This window comes from Euleptes europaea, chromosome 14 (assembly GCF_029931775.1).
Source record: "Euleptes europaea isolate rEulEur1 chromosome 14, rEulEur1.hap1, whole genome shotgun sequence".
NCBI lineage: Eukaryota > Metazoa > Chordata > Lepidosauria > Squamata > Sphaerodactylidae > Euleptes > Euleptes europaea.
The window spans coordinates 6,684,332-6,701,516 of NC_079325.1; the positions used below are offsets into that span (position 1 = coordinate 6,684,332).

General features: G+C 46.3%; 1 protein-coding gene across 1 annotated transcript in view; it reads left to right on the top strand.

Annotated features, from left to right (window-relative positions):
- GRIK4 (glutamate ionotropic receptor kainate type subunit 4) overlaps window positions 1-17,185 on the top strand; it is a 433,443-nt gene that overhangs the window by 279,559 nt on the left and 136,699 nt on the right. The window contains 1 exon segment of the mRNA XM_056860247.1: window positions 9,224-9,389. Within this exon segment, the coding sequence (XP_056716225.1) occupies window positions 9,224-9,389 (166 nt within the window).

The following is a 17,185-nucleotide window of genomic DNA, read 5'->3' on the forward strand; positions in this document are numbered from 1 at the left end:
AATCCTTCTGCTTCCTCAGTTCTGCCAAGAAGCCACGTCTCTGGCCATTTTTCCTGTTTAGAAACCTTCTGCTCTATTTGAGAGAGAAGGGACACAAAACCAGTGGACTTAGGGTTGCCAAACTCCAGGTGGCACCTGGAGATCTCCTGCTATTGCAATCGATCTCCAGACGACCAAGATCAGTTCTCCTGGAGAAAATGACCACTTTTGAAGGTGGACTGTGTGGCATTATACCCTGGTGAGGTCCTTTGCCTCACCAAAACCCACTCTCCCCAGGCTCCACCCCCAAAATCTCCAGGTATTTCCCAACCCAGAGGTGGCAACCCTATTGGGGAGAGAGGTGGTTATGCAGTGATATCATGCCATACAGTCCACCCTCCAAAGCTGCCACTTTCTCCAGGAGAACTGATCTCTCTAGTCTGGGAGAACTCCAAGCATCATCTTGAGGTTGGCAAGCTTAGCCATCTGTTTGCAGAGAACCAGATCTGAAAAAGACTGCACTCATTTAGATCTTCAGCGCATGTTTTTAGGAAGACTAAAATATTAGCTAACCCCCCCCCCCATCCCACTTTTTTCCTATCTGTTGGTAGCCAGTGTTTTCTCCTCTTTCCTTCAGAGCAGTGGACTCTGATCTGGAGAACCGGGTTTGATTCCCCACTCCTTCACATGAGTGGCGGACACTAATCTGGTGAACTGGATTTCCCCCCCCCCCACTCCTACACATGAAGCCAGCTGGTTGACCTTGGGCTAATCACACTCTCTCAGCCCCACCTACCTCACAGGGTGTCTGTTGTGGGGAGGGGGAGGGAAGGTGATTGTAAGCTAGTTTGATTCTTCCTTAAGTGGTAGAGAAAGTTGGCATATAAAAACCAACCCTTCTTCTTCTTCTTCTTTGTTTTTTTCTTCGTCTTCGTCTTCTTCTTCCTTCTACTGCTTCAGTGCTATTCCCCCGTCCCTCCGTTTCCTTTCTTCTTTCTCGAGCAACCACTGCCATTTAGGAATCAGATAGGAAACGGGATGACATCATGACACTGCAGATTTTACGTGGTGATGTCACTGGGGGAAAATGTGATTGGGTCAGACTGGGGGACACTACTTCGTGGTCACATGGAGGAATCTAGCCAATCGAATGGCTGATGGCCTTTATGCTAAATTGGCTTCCCAAACACTTTCATCCTCCTCTTGACGTGATCCTCAGACAGATGCCGAAAGAGAGGAGCTTTTGGGCTCTAATAAAAATCTTTGCAAAAAGCCTCCTGCTCAGTTCAGGCTTAGACCTTGGTTTGTGCTCCATAACAATAAATAAATAAATAAATCAGTGCCTGAACTCCCAATAACGCCATTAGCTTGTGCATGGCCCTTCTGGAATTTCGCACCATCCTTTGTTTGGAGTTTTCTGCTTAATAGAAAAATCCATCTGATCTGATTCCAAGCGGTGCGCCTGGTTTAATATTTTATAAACTCCGCACTGCCTTGTGCTGATCCGTCTCCGTTCCCAGGAAACGGAGCCGAGCGCTCGTATTTCATCTGCCTAAATCCTTCTAGCGTCTCTCTTCCGTTTAGCGGGCTCTCTGGCATCTCCCTCGCTGCCAAGCTCCTAGACTGACTGAAAGTCAACAAGTCAATAGGAGGCATCAGCAAATGAATTGCAGTCATTCACCGCCTTTGGTCTGCATGAGGCAGGTTAAGCGGAGATCTTTCTTCCGCCCCATCGTTTCCCTCAAGTTTTTGACTTTTTATTTGGAATAAAACTCTAGCTGTATTCTGATCTAAATTCTAGGCCGAGATTGCACAGGAAAAGGGCAGAATGTGACTTGGGGTATAGAATTCTGCTTCTAGCTTTCATTTAAAGAAAAATCAGCCTACATTTCTTCACACAACATACAGTTAAATTGTGGAACTCCCTGCCCCAGGATGTGGTGATGGTTGTCAACTTGGAAGGCTCTAAGAGGGGAGTGAACATTTTAATGGAGGACAGGGCTATCCATGGCTACTAGTCAAAATGAATACTAGTCATGATGCATACCTATTCTCTCTAGTATCAGACAGTATCTCTAGTATCTAGTATGCCTATTATGTTAGGTGCTGTGGAACACAGGCAGGATGCTGCTGCTGCAGTCATCTTGTTTGTGGGCTTCCTAGAGGTACCTGGTTGGCCACTGTGTGGACAGACTGCTGGACTTGATGGACCTTGTTCTTATATTCTTATTTCTAGCCCATAAATCTGATACATTTCATTGTATATGTGAGCATTCCTTGCTGGGTGTGAGGTAGGGTTGCCAGGTCCCCCCTGGCCACCAACAGGGAATGGAGGGATAGGGTTGCCAGACCCAGGTTGGGAGGTAGGGTTGCCAGATCCAGGTTGGGAAACTCCTGGAGATTTGGGGACAGAGCCTGGGGAGGACAGGGACCTCAGCCGGGTACAATGCAATAGAATTCACCTTCCAAAGCATCCATTTTCTCCAGGGGGGGCTGATCTTTGTAGTCTGGATATGAGCTGTAATTCTGGGGGATCCCCAGGTCCCACCTGGAGGCTGGCATCCCTAGTGTGGGGGCTCTTTGCCCCTCTCTATGGCAGAATTGTGCAGAATAATTAGGGAAAGTGTAGGATTATGGAAATTCATTCAGTGCGCATAATTTGAGTCACAGGATGCCACTTTTCTTCATGCACGATCCAGACTGCCTGGTCGAGGAATTTATTTTCTTTTTTAGTCCAGAGAAAAGACAGAAAAGACTGATGCTATATAAGACAACTCTCCCCAGCTCTTCTTCTTGCTGATGTAATGTAGTAGTTGAGGTTGGGATCCTGTGACGCCTTATTGAGAAATAGGTCTGGTTGAATTCAGTCTATTTGACTTCCAAGTAAACCTGCACAGGATCGTGCTGCATGAGAATGAGTTGCAAACCTAGAAGTCCCCAGTTAAAGTTTTGTCTCTACTGTGATCATACCAGTTAGCCTTGGCAAAGTCTTGGTCAATGTGGAGATAATACTGTTTTGCCAGAGGCAGGGGTCGTTCAGGGTTTCGATGGTCAACAAAGCTCACAGAGGCAAGATCTCTCTGCAACACCGATGCTCTTTAATTACAGGAAATGAAACAGTCCACAACATAAAGGCAGCAATCTTTTACAGGCCTCTTAGTCATGGGGGGGGGGGGCTTCCTACAGCAATGACCATGTCACTGGGACTAGGGTTGCCAACCTCCAGATAACACCTGGAGATCTCTTGCTATTACAGTTGATATCCAGATGACCAAGATGGGTTCCTCTGGAGAAAATAGCTGGTTTGGAGGGTGGCCTCTGTAGCTTTATACCCTGCTGAGGTCCCTCCTCAAACCCTACCCTCCTTAGGCTCCACCCCAAAAATCTTCAGGTATTTCTTAACCCAGAGTTGAGATGACTATTTGGGACTCATTCCACAGGATAGGGTTGCCAGCTCCTTCTTTGCCACTGGCAGGAGGTTTTTGGGGTGGAGCCTGAGGAGGGCGGGGTTTGAGGAGGGGAGGGACTTCAATGCCGTAGACTCCAATTGCCAAAGCGGCCATTTTCTCCAGGGGAACTGATCTCTATCAGCTGGAGATCAATTATAATAGCGGGAGATCTCCAGCTAGTGTGTGGTCATTGAGAACCCTAATTATAAAGGTTTTACAAAACTTTCTGCCATTAGCTGTCATTGCAACACATCACATCCTCTTTTTAAATTAGTCCGAATGATTAGGAGAAACATTTCCTTACATTTCAGGATCCACTCATTGACTGTGGGGCTTAAATCAGATTTCCAATAGTGTGCAAATGCTAATATAGCAGCTGCTAACATATGAGAAATTAAATTTTGCTGATCTTTCAGAAGCATAGCTTAACAATATAACTTCAGCTGAAAAAGGGAACTTTTTGGGAACCAAAACTTTTTTTCAAGTCATCTACGACAGAGGACCATTAAATTTTTGCTCTACCACATGTCCACCACATGTGTGAATAATCTGTGTTAGGTAATTTACAGCACCAACGTATATTGGGTGCATCGCTATAAATGTTAGATAGGCCGTCTCTTTAGTGTTAAGGGAAAGGACTGCAGTGGCAGAGGATGGGTGATTTGTGCAGAAGGCCGGAAGCTTCAGTCCCTAACGTTTCTGCTTTAAAAGGACCTCAGGCAGCAAGCACTGCCTTTTTCTGCCTCAGACTCTAGAGAGCGGTGGCCAGCTAGACCTAGATGGACCAGTGGTCTGTTATTAAGGAGAGGCTGTTGTTGAGTGGTATAGATCCAGGTTTAATTTCTGAGCTCTAGTAAAAAGGACCTCAAGCAGCAGCTACGGAAAGAAAGCATTGTGTCTCTGCTGAGACCCTGGAGAACAGCTGCCAGCCAGAGAAGATAATACAGAAGGAAGAGGAGGAGGGTTTTATATGCCGACTTTCTCTACTTTTTAAGGAGAATCAAACCAGTTTATAATCTCCTTCCTGTCCTTTCCCCACAACAGACAACTTGCAAGGTAGGTGGGGCTGAGAGAGGTCTGAGAGAACTGTGACCAGCCCAAGGTCACCCAGCTGGCTTCATGTGTAGGAGTGGGGAGGGGGGGGAAGTGATTATAAGCCAGTTTGCTGCTGCTGCTGCTTCTTCTCCAGAGACCTTGAAGAGTTGATGTCAGTCTCAGTAGTTGATGCTAAACTAGTTTGATCAATGGTCCATCTAAGGCATCTTCATAGTTCCACATGTTGATCTTACCTACATTGATCATGGCATCGTCAAGAGGACTAAGGGACTTGTGAAGTTACAGGAGATCATTCTGCAATTTTGGCCTTTAAAGAGATTTTATGACCAGTGCAAAAGTAACCAATTTTTGTTTTCCTCATCCAATATCAATGGCCTTTTAAGAGAACATCTAGATTTGGGTGTTTTGTTTTGTTTTTCCCGAACTCACTTGCTGCATCTTATTCTGAATTCCTTCCCACCAACCTCTCCTACTGTTGTTATTTTAAGTGAGTGAAATTTGAAATGCATGAAAAAATATTAAGATTTAACAATTTATATCTCTTGTCAAAACTGAAAACGTAGACTTTTTATTCCTGTGCTGTTCTGTTCCGTGCATATCTTATGTTTTTGCTTTGCTATATATTTCATGTTCATAATCCCTTGTAAGGTGTAAGTATAATAGACTTCTGCATTGTTAATTCCTTTTGGGAAACCCAAAGGAATAAAACCTTATTCAAAGGAGGGAGGCTGTGAGGAGCTCTCCATTGCCAGCAACAATACATCACAGAGATTCTCTGGTGATTATAGTGTGTCTTTGCTCAGTCTGTGGATGGAGAGGCATCGCATAGACTCTTGTGGTGTCTCTAGCAACTGATTGGTAGACCTCCAATAACTGGGGCAGGTTATTCAACTGTTTCCCTGATTGCAACCAATATATTTTACTCAGTAGTTCTCAACGGGAGCTGCCAAGATCACAGCCAGCTGTTATCAGCTATGTTCGGTACCTCTTTTAGAACATTGCTGGCTGTAATGCTGAACAAGCTGAGCAGGCCACAGTGGTGTATCCTTTATGAAATATGGAGGATCTTCAAACTCTTAAGACCTTTCTGATGATTTTGTTACTTTCATTGTTGACCCCAGGAACTCCCCCTGCCAGCCCCCACACCTGGTTCCCACCCTACCTGCCGCTGGAACACACTGCCTGTCCCTCGCCTGCTCTGGATTTGTGTCCTATTTCTCTGGCTGGACCTGCCGCTGCTGCGTGCCGTCTGCCTGCCCTGCTCAAATTGGGAACATTCTTCAGTGCCAGATCTCCCATCATTAGGAACTCTTCCTTATATTCATCCTAATTTACTTTTAACTCAGTCCATTGATCTTAGCTATTTTTCATTTGTTCCATCACGAGGGCTTGCGCTGTCTCACAAGCTGGCTGGCTCTTTGCTGTCATGGGGAGAACGTGCTGGGTGATTCTGATTGCCAGATTTTGACACATTTGTATTTCGTAATGCTCTGAATACATAAGGTGGAATACATGAGCGGGCTGCTCATGTGGCTGGCTTTCTGCAGGAGAATTACATGGCGAGGGGGGTAGATCACGATGGGTAGTCATGTTAGTCTGTCTGTAGCAGTAGAAAACAGCCAGAGCCCAATAGTGCCTTCAAGACTAATAAAATTTCTGGCAGGGTGTGAGCTTCCGTTGAGTCACAGCTCACTTCTTCAGATACATAAGAACATAAGAAAAGCCATGCTGGATCAGACCAAGGCCCATCAATAGGATTTCCAGGTCCCTCTTCATCACCGGCGAAAGGTTTTTGGGGTGGAGCCCGAGGAGTGCGGGGTTTGGGAGGGGAGGGACTTCAATGCCGTACAGTGCAATTGCCAAAGCGGCCATTTTCTCCAGGTGAACTGATCTCTATTGCCTGGAGATCAGCTGTAATAGCGGGAGATCTCCAGCTACTACCTGGAGGTTGGCAAGCCTACCCATCAAGTCCAGCAATCTGTTCACATACCTTCAGGTTCATATGGATAGCCGTGTTAGTCTGTCTGTAGCAGTAGAAAAGAGCAAGAGTCCAGTAACACCTTCCGCAGGATTGCTTCTATATAGCAAAAGTCGGCTAATGGAAAGTTCCCACAATAGAAAAAAATTGGGATTTTTTGCGAAGATCCTGTAGGGGCATTTTGGGGGGTAGAGGTCCCAAATTTTCAGGGTAGCTTTCAGGGACTCTCCTTGCACAAACCCCCTAGTTTGATGAAGATTGGGTTGGGGGGGTCTGAAGTTATGGGGTCTGGAAGAGGTCATCCCCTCCTGCCTCCATACACAAGCAACCTACTTTCGCTACATAGACGCAACCCTGCAGACGTAGGCTGATTGAAAGTTCTCACAATATAAACCAATGGGGAGTTTTTGAGACGCTCCTGTGGGAGCATTTTTGGGGATAGAGGTCCCAAATTTTCAGGGTAGCTTTCAGGGACTCTCCTTGCATGAACCCCAAAGTTTGGTTAAGATTGGATCAGGGGGTCTGGTGTTATGGGCTCTGGAGAGGTCACCCCTCCCTCCTCCATAGACAAGCATTAGCCAATTAGCAAGCAAAGAATCTCTTACCTTCCAATGTTTGCGTTTGGAGGCTAGAGGGGGCGACCTCTTCCAAACCCTATAACTTTGGACTCCCCGACCCAATCTTAACCAAACTTGGGGGTTCTTGCAAGGAGAGTCCCTGCAAGGAGAGTCCCTGCCACCCTGCAAGTTTGGGGGCTCTACCACAAAAAACGTCCTCCTAGGGCCGAATTTTTATGGGAAACCCGAAAATAAACCGAATTCCCATATTTACCGGTATGGGAATTCACCCCAAAAAAATCAGGCCCAATAAACCCAAACCCAAATTTTATTGATTTTTTTTGCACACCCCTAGTTAGCAACTCTACATATCAGCTAGACAGAAAGGGAAGAGAAATGTTACAAGCTAGGAGCTGAGACAGAGAGGCTGCAGGAACCGCACAAGGTCATGCAAGATTCCAGAGTTGGGCTAGGAGCTGCACCCCGAATCCTCCTCTTGCCAATCCCTCTGTCCAATCCATGAGGCTAAGATTCCATCTGGCATGATGGAATTATTTGCAAACCCAGCCTGTGGGTGCCCCGTCTGCTGCCCGGAGGCTCACAGTCTGCCTTCCTCCCTGATAAACAAGCCAGGGCTGAACAATATGGAATGGAATCAAGGCAGATAGCGCCTTATTGCTCTTTAGCTTTTCCGTTATGGACCAAGGCTGCTCACGCCTCCGATAAAGCAGCCCTTGCAGCTGGTTCACAGCTTCCCTCCAAGAGGAGTGCCGTTGCTGGTGCAGGGCGATGGCTTCTGGAAGCCCCGGTAATGGAAGCGAAGAGGACTTGACGTTCCCCTAATGGAGCAGAACCAGTTGTTTCCCGATGCCACATTCTGTTTCTTCCTAAACACTCACTTTGTGAGAATAGGAAGATGCCTTTTGCTCCCGTCCCACAAAGCGCCTGAGCCGTCTTGTTCCCTTTGATCTTCCTCCGATGATGCTCTGCTTGTACCGGGTCCCCAAGAGCACCGGAAGTCAGCTTTGAAGAAGCCGCTCGTATTGCCCTGCTCAGGATCTCCGCCTGGCTGTATTTCCCAGGGAAGCAGCCCGACTCCCTTGCCTCCGCTTTGATTTATTAATGGCAAATGAGCTATTATTAGGACTCGTGGCTGTGGTCCCTCTGGAGAATGAGTCTTACAGTAGCAGAGTCTTCTCTGCAAATATAACAGTTGCAAGTCTAGCTGGCAGGCGGGAGTGCTTTTCATCCTTCTTAGGGAATAGTATGAGCCAGCATGTGTTAGTGGTTAAGAGCAGTGACTCTAATCCAGAGAACCGGGTTTGATTCCCCACTCCTCCACACGAGCGATGGACTCTGATCTGGAGAACCGGGTTTGATTCCCCACTCCTCCACATGAAGCCTGCTGGGTGACCTTGAGCTAGTCACAGTTCTCTCTGATCTCTCTCAGCCCCACCTACCTCACAATGTGTCTGTTGTGGGGAGAGGAAGGGAAGATGATTGTAACCTACTTTGAGACTCCTTAAAAGGTAGAGAAAGTTGGGGTATAAAAAGCAACTCTTCTTCTTCTTCAGTCTTTCCCCCTGTAGCCAGTAGTTGGATAGATGATCATTCAAAACCCTCTTCCTTCAGGCATATCTCTTTCCATTATCCCTAGCTTGAAACACAGGCTCCTGTGGTCCAGAGGGCCTGAGATATGAAGAAGAAAGGGGTTCTCATCACCGTGTTCCACCTCTGCTCCTTGGCCCCTCTCCTTCAGCTGACATTGCTCTCCTCACTAGCCTGCAGTCTGGTACGGTGAGCCTGCTGGGTGACCTTGGGCTAGTCACAGTTCTCTCTGAACTCTCTCAGCCCCTCCAACACCACAAGGTTGCCTGTTGTGGGGAGAGGAAGGGAAGGTGATTGTAAGCCAGTTTGTGACTCCTTAAAGGTAGAGAAAATCGGGTTATAAAAACCAACTCCTCCTCCTCCTCCTCCTCCTCCTCCTCCTCCTTCTTTTTTTCTCAGCATTGAGAGTTTTGCGGCCAAACTCCTGCAAGAAGGAAGCTGGACATTCTGCAACTTAATCACCCCCGCTAATTCCGCAACATGAATATATTTCGAAAAGTGTTGCAGAAATCTGTGAGGCGGTGCAAGCGAAAACACGCGGTGGTCAAACTGTTCTGTTCCCGGAGCGACTGCTTTCTTTCTTATCTCCCTTTCAGGTCCCCCATTTCAAGGTTGCCCCAGAAGAATTCCTCAAGCTCCAGTTCCAGAGATTCACCACTTTGAACCTTCACCCCAGCAACACCGACATCAGCTTGGCTGTTGCCAGCATCCTGAACTTCTTTAACTGCACCACTGCCTGCCTCATTTGTGCCAAAGCTGAATGTAAGTGATGCACTTGGGATGCCCAAAAATGCCTGCCCTGTGGCATTCCAACTGGTCAAGTTGGCAATGGTTGAGGTGTTTTATGATAAGGGCTCAGGTGATGGGAGGAGAGGCCAGCATGGCTGAATCAAGTATTTTGGCTTACCGCCAAGGGGATTCTGACTAGGGACCATGCCCATGTTGCATCAATTTCCATAATTTCAGGGTACAAAATATTTAGTAGTTTTAGGCTCTTTTGCACATGATTTTTTTCCCTTCTGTGCAACATATAGAAGGTTATTACACCTTCACCAAAGTGTGCATGCACAGTGGGACAAACCGGGCCAGTGCCTGTCTGCACTTTCCCACTTAGCACTGCGCATGAGCAATAAGGTATAAATCAGGCATGTTAGTGTAGATTCCTAAATGTATTTGTCTGACAAAGTCCTTCCCCTCAAGATGGAAGGTGTAGAGGTTCAGAGCCGTGGTTTGGAGCAGTGGACTCTGATCGGGAGAAGTGGGTTTGATTCCCCACTCCTCCACATTAGTGGCAGAGGCTAATCTGGTGAACTGGATTTGTTTCCCCACTCCTTCACATGAAGCCAGCTGGGTGACCTTGGGCTAGTCATACACTCTCAGCCCCACCTACCTCACAGGGTGTCTGTTGTGGGGAGTGGAAGGTGATTGTAAGCCAGTTTGATTCTTCCTTAAGTGGTAGAGAAAGTTGGCACATAAAAACCAACACTTCTTCTTCTATTTAAAATATCTTTATGCCACCTTTCCATCCCAATCAGGGTCTGCAATGTGGCAAACATAAAAACATTAAAATGTTTAAACAATTACAAATACTGTTAAAATTATAAAATTCAATTAAAAGCCCAGATGGGTTGCACAGATTGGGCATACATTATATTGAATTTATGTTTTTATCCCATCCTTCCTCCAAGGAGTGGAACACCCACCCCTGTTTTAATATTGACAACAGCCCTGTGAGGGAGGGTAGGATGAGAGAGAGTTGCCCACAATCACCCTGCATGCCCTTATGCTTCGTAGCAGAGTTGGGATTTAAATTGGTGCCTCCAGTGGTGTAGTGGTTAGGAGCAGTGGACTCTGATCTGGAGAACCGGGTTTGATTCCCCTACTCCTCTACATGAGCGACAGACTCTAATCTGATGAACCGGGTTGGTTTCCCCACTCCTACACATGAAGCCTGCTGGGTGACCTTGGGCTAGTCACAGTTCTCTCCAAACTTTCTCAGCCGCACCTACCTCACACGGTGTCTGTTGTGGGGAGAGGAAGGTAAGGCGGTTGAAAGCTGGTTTGATCCTTCTTAAAAGGTAAACTCTTCTTCTATTCCTAATTACTCTATCGCACTGACTGTAAGGGTAAAATATACTTTGCAGATCATGTATGGTAGTGGTCAGTCATGTATGGTTCATGTATGGCTGCTTCATGATCCCAGATCTCATTCATTATGTAGAATTTGGTGAAAGAGTGAATTGGCCCTAAGGAATGTTGGAAGTGTGTTGTGCGTGTTGTTTCTGAATTTCTTTTTATCTAAACTCTACCCTGGATTTTGGGAGTTCCAAATGACCTGTTTTTGTCTTTGAAGTGTAACCAGTACATGCAAGAGGCCTGCTTTGTTCCATCTTTTTATTTCTTCTGAATTTTGAGCAGAGCATTGTTATGGGGAAATCTGTTTCTCTCAAAGCTATGCCAAGCCTCATCTGTGTGTGATGTATGTAATCTTCATTTTAATATTCTTCATTTTTCAGCACGTTGTTCAATACTGATAAAAATGCAGTTTAGGAATTCTCTTAAACTGAAAGATGCTGAAAGCAAAAACAGATCAAAACTGTGCTAAACTGGTGGGGGAAAGGATAATATCTACTTAATATGGAGCAGAAGAGGCTGTGGCTCAGGGAAAGAGCCTCTGATTTGCATGCAGAAGATCCCAGGTTCAATTCCCACCATTTCCAGTTTAAAAGATCAAGTAAGAGGTGAAGTGAAAGACTTTCAGTGAGGGACTATGGCTCAGTGGTAGGTCCCAGGTTAAATCCCTGGCATCTCCAGTTAAAAGGATTGTTAATAGGTAACATGAAAGATATCTGACGGAAATCCTGGAGAGCCACTTCCAGTCTGAGTAGACAATGGCTGACCTTGATGGACCAACAGTGGGATTCAGTATAAGGCAGCTTTATGCGTTCATATGAATTGTTAGCAGAGGCTGCTTCTATATGGCAGGGATTCCTCACAGTGCATACACCACCACTGAGACCCAGTGTGGTGTAGTGGTTAGGAGTGGTGGACTCTAATCTGGAGAACCGGGTTTGATTCCCCACTCCTCCACATGAGCAGCAGACGCTAATCTGGTGAACTGGATTTGATTCCCCACTCCTCTACATGAAGCCAGCTGGGTGACCTAGGGCTAATCACACTCTCTCAGCCCCACACTCTCAGCCCCACCTACCTCACAAAGTGCCTGTTGTGGGGAGAGGAAGGGAAAGGGATTGTAAACCAGATTGATTCTCCCTTAAGTGGTAGAGAAAATTGGCATATAAAAACCACTCTTCTTCTTCTTCTTCTTTTACTACTACTACTACTACTACTACTACTACTACTACTACTACTACTACTACTACAGAGTCATTTGCAGTGGCAACAGAACATCCACACAGTTGGGTTCTTGGTGCTTTCCCTCTATATCACCCTGTGCTTGCCCTTCTGCACTCCCCATGCCACTGGACTTGAGGGCTCTTTGCCAGCTGTATTTTTTTCATCAGTAGTAGTAACGTCACTATAATATCACACCAGTCTAGCTCCATCTACACTGGCTTCCAATTTGGTTCTGGGCTCAATTCAAGATGCTGGTGCTGACCTTTAAAGCCCTGTATGGACAGGAACCAAGGAACGCCATCTCCCCTATTTATCTACCCATTCACTTAAGTCATCCTCAGAGGCCCTGCTTTGGTTGCCCCAGCCATATTGAGCTTACAGTCCACCTGCACCCCTAGCTCTTATTCACACACACAGTACTACCAAGAACTATATTCCCCATCCAGTATGCATGCTTTTCATTTTTGTCACCCAGATGTAGAACTCTGCTCTTACCCTTGTTGAATTGCGTCTTGTTCACATCCGCCCATTTTCCCAATTGTCTTCAGATTTCCTTGAATTCTATCTCTTTCTTCCGGGGTGTTTGCTACTCCTCCCAGTTTGGTGTCATAGGCATATATGTGTGCGTAAACCCACAGGTAATGCACCCTGGAAGAGCGGGATGCACCTGCCGGCAGACAGGCAAGCAGACGCCTACCATTTAATTCCACCCCCGGTTAATTTGATCCTTCATTTAACTGGATCGAAAATCTCAGCAACCAAAACGCTTTTAAAATAACTCGGCACCCAACCGTTAATTGAGTCGGGTTTGATTGCTTTAATCAGGTATGACTGGATGAGCCGATTGCAGGCCGTGAGGAGGGGGAGGCAGGAAGCTACCCCTTAAAGGTAAATTATGGTGTTCCTCTACCCACCTTGATTAGGGGCCACGCCGGGGAGGGACGGCCCATCTCCTGCAAGACACCAACTTCCGCAGGCTGTGAATAACCTTCTCTTTTTGTTCCCAGCCCTCTTCTCCCCAGCAGCATGATTGTCAATTCACTGTTGAATAAAGACATTTCAGTGTGCAGCCAGCACTGAGTTTGGGTAGGGAGGAGGAACCGTCTTTCTCCTCACCTGTAATGGAGAAAAGATGTAGCTGGTGATTTATCAATTCTTGTCAGCCTCCCTGAGAACTGATTCCCGAGAAAACGGGGACAGGGAAGGTGGCGGTTAGAGGCTGCTTGATGCTGCAGCCTCGTCACTAGTGTTGCCAACTCTGGCTTGGGAAATTCCTGGAGATTTGGGAGTGGAGCCTGGGGGCAGTGGTGTTTGGGGAGGGGAGGGACCTCAGCAGGGTATAATTCAATAGAGCCCACTTTCCATAGAAGCCATTTACTCCAGGGAAATTTATCACTGTAGTTTGGAGATCAGTTGTAATTCCTGTGGATCTCCAGGCCCCACCTGGAGGTTGGCAACCCTAGCCATGGTGGAAGCTAAGCCAGGCTGGGTCTGGTCAGTGCCTGGAGGATACCTGGGTCTGGTCAGTATCTGGACGCTCACCGTGTACTCTGCCTTGGGTCTCATGATGGGAGAAAAGTAGGGTGTAAATAATTAAGTTTCAGGGGGCAATTAATTATTAACTTAATTAAGTTCTAGGGGCAATTAATTATTAACATCATTATTTACACCCTACTTAGAGAGAGAGAGAGAGAGAAAGGCCACACTTCAAAAGGATGTGGACAGAATCAAGCAAGTGCAGAGGAGAGCAACGAGGATTATCAGGGGACTGGAGACCGAGCTGTACAAGGAAAGGCTCAGGGACTTGGAAATGTTTAGTCTGGAGAAGAGGAAATTGAGGGAAGATATGACTGCTCTCTTGTATTTGAAGGGCTGTCGCTTAGAAGAAGGGCAGGGAGCTATTCCTGTTGGCAGCAGAGGATAGGACTCGCAACAGTGGGTATCATCCCACCCCCATCTTGAAATCTGGGGGGCTGATGTGCTGACATTTCTTGCTGTGGCACCTAGGGTTAGTTATGGCCATCTGAGTAGGGTTTTAATGGTTTTAATGATTATGGCTTAAAGGATGTACTGGATTTATTTGGATGTACTTATGTTTTAATTATTGTTACCCGCCCTGAGCCTGGCTTGCTGGGCATGAGGGTGGGTTATAAATCTGAAAAAGAAATTATGGGCATAGAGGTACCTGTTGGATATTAGGAAATGTCTACAGTAAGAGTTGTTCAGCAGTGAAATCAGCTACCCAGGGAGGTGGTGAGCTCCCCCTCAGTGGCAGTCTTTAAACAGCAGCTGCACAAACACTTGTCAGGGATGCTCTAGGCTGATCCTGCATTGAACAGGGGGGTTGGACTAGATGGCCTGAATGGCCCCTTCCCACGCTATGATTCCATTATATGTGTGTGTTTAATATCCTACTCCCCAGTTGGGACCCAAAATGGGTTGCCTCATTCTCCTCTCTTCCATTTTACCCTCACAACAGCCCTGTGAGGTAGGTTAGGCTGAGTGTGTGTAACTGGCCCAAGGTCACCTAAGCCAGCTTCCATGGTAATAAGTCTCTAGCAATACAGCAGGTATTTATAACTTAATTATTGCATCAAGAGCAGGCGGCATGTGTTTCTGGCACCATACTTACCGTAGTTAATCCAGAACACACTCTGCCAAGAAGCTCAGTAGCTGATCTTGAGCTGATCATTTTCTTTCAGTGTAACCTACATCACAATGGGACGCAGGAAATATATATACTGTCCTTAGCTGGGAGAACAATCAAGATACAGGGCTATTCTGCATGGGACTTTTCCATTGGTTCTGGCCCCGTAGTTCTTTGGGTTATTCCCTGATTTCTGCACGCATATTTGTGCCTTTAGTTTTCACTTCCTTCCACTCCTCCCTCGTTTTTTCCCCCTCTGGCTCTTTTGAGACCACTTTTATGCAATGTTTTTCAGGAAGCCGAATTTGAGTTGGCTTTTCCCTAGTGTTTTTTGTTTCTGTCGGTTTCCTTTGTCCCACCCACCTCCAACCCACTTTTCAATGATTGGACAGTCGTCTTCTTAAACCACTCCCTCTTCTCCCCTCAAGACAAGTGGTTTCGGGGGGTGGGTGGGTTAATGGCTATCTTTTAAAAAATAAGGGGGAGGGTGCTGTGACATCACCGATAATGACCCCAATGATGACAGCACCCTCTAGGGTTGCCAGGTCCCTCTTCTCCACCAGCGGGAGGTTTTTGGGGTGGAGCCTGAGGAGGGCAGGGTTTGGGGAGGGACTTCAATGCCATAGAGTCCAATTGCCAAAGCGGCCCTTTTCTCCAGGTGAACTGATCTCTATTGGCTGGAGATCAGTTGTAATAGCAGGAGATCTCCAGCTAGTACCTGGAGGTTATTTATAAATAACAAATACCTGCGCTGAATTAGTATAGACTTAAATAACCCACCGCGCGATAGGCTCACTTAGTGTCAAAAATCATAAAGGAAAATAACAATAATTGCTTTGCATTTATTATGTATTTTCTTAGACTAGCATTCAGTCTCTGTGGCAGGCATCTTCACGGAAGTGTCCTTCAGTGTTACTCCTCTGAAGATGCCTGCCACAGCTGCTGGCGAAAGGTCAGGAAAGAAAATACCAAGACCACGGTCACACAGCCCGAATAACCTACAAGAACCAATGAACTCTGACCGTGAAAGCCTTCAACAATATTCATAAAGTAATTTACAATCTTTTTCCTTCACAAGAATAGATATAAAAAAAACAGAAATAGTTGGTAAGATCTCAACTTATTATAAATACAAAGGATTGTTCCAAGTACAGAAGGAAATTGCAAGCAAACGCAACCATTATTTAAGCCATGTACAGAAGAGAACAAACTAACAAAAATGCATGGGGGCCAGATGTGCAGAAGAATCCTTCCCAAACCAATGCTGATGCTTGTGGATCGACTCCTAAGAAAATCAGGAGTAATTCAAGAGTTCAGAAAACATCATGATAGGTAGATTCTTAGAAGAGAGCAGACAGATGTACAGTGAGGGAAAAAAGTATTTGATCCCCTGCTAAATTTGCCCGTTTGCCCTCTGACGAAGAAATGACCAGTCCATAATTTTAATGGTAGGTTGATTGTAGCTGTGAGAGACAGAATAACAACAGGAAAAAACCCAGAAACCCAGAAGACAAAAGTCAGAGACTGATGTGCATTATAATGAGTGAAATAAGTATTTGATCCCCTATCAACCAGCCAGATTAGGGTTAGGGTTAGGGTTAGGGTTCTGCTGTCGACAGAAGCAATCAATCCATCAGATTCCAAACTAGCCACCATGACCAAGACCAAAGAGCTGTCCAAGGATGTCAGGGACAAGATTGTAGACCTGCACAAGGCTGGACTGGGCTACAAGACTATTGCCAAGCAGCTTGGTACAGAATGTGACAGCAGAACTCAGTTTCTGGAGTCTTGATTTAAGAAAAAAAATCAGTAAGTTGGTAGATCTTACGGTGGAGAAGATATGCAGGCATGCGCTTGGGCAAAGCCTGCTCAGATCTCAGAAGCCAGAGGTTAATGAAATGAAGATTTGCATTGACTGTTGGTGGAGTTTCAGCAATCTGTCTGACTAGTGGTCATAATAAATTATGCAAAATTGCAGATGCAAATCTGAATAATTTAAATCTGAATAATTTATTCAGATCCCAGAATCTGTTTCTTCTTGGTGCAGATTGTGATTTGCCTGGGCATGGAATGTAATTGGGGGGGGGGGCGGTATAGCACTCAGTAAACTTGGCCCTGCAGTCGCCCAGTCCTCTGCCCGTATGGGACCTCTTCCTATTGGTTTCCAAACAGTGTATGCTGGCACAACAGCAAAGGCACAGTTGCTCATGCCGTCCACGTCTCATCCTGCCTCTCCTTGCTCGGTGGTCCTCGCTTAGACACTTCAAAGTGGCAGGGAGGCGTCTACAAGCCCTGGCTCATGTTCTGCCTGTAAAACAGTCCCTTGAAAGCGCCTCCGTCTGCCAGCATCGGGCACTTCACAGCCTTGTGTCTTCAGAACAGAAGGGAATCTCTTCCAACTGGAGACCTTTTTTTCTTCTTGTGTGGGTGGGGGTGGCTCGACTGGGCTTAGCTGCGTTTTGGCAGCGATCGCTCTTCTGCTTAAGCAGCGAAGGGAAAATTCCAAGCAACTCTGCACATCTTGCACATCTATAGAACTAATTCCGAAGAGTGC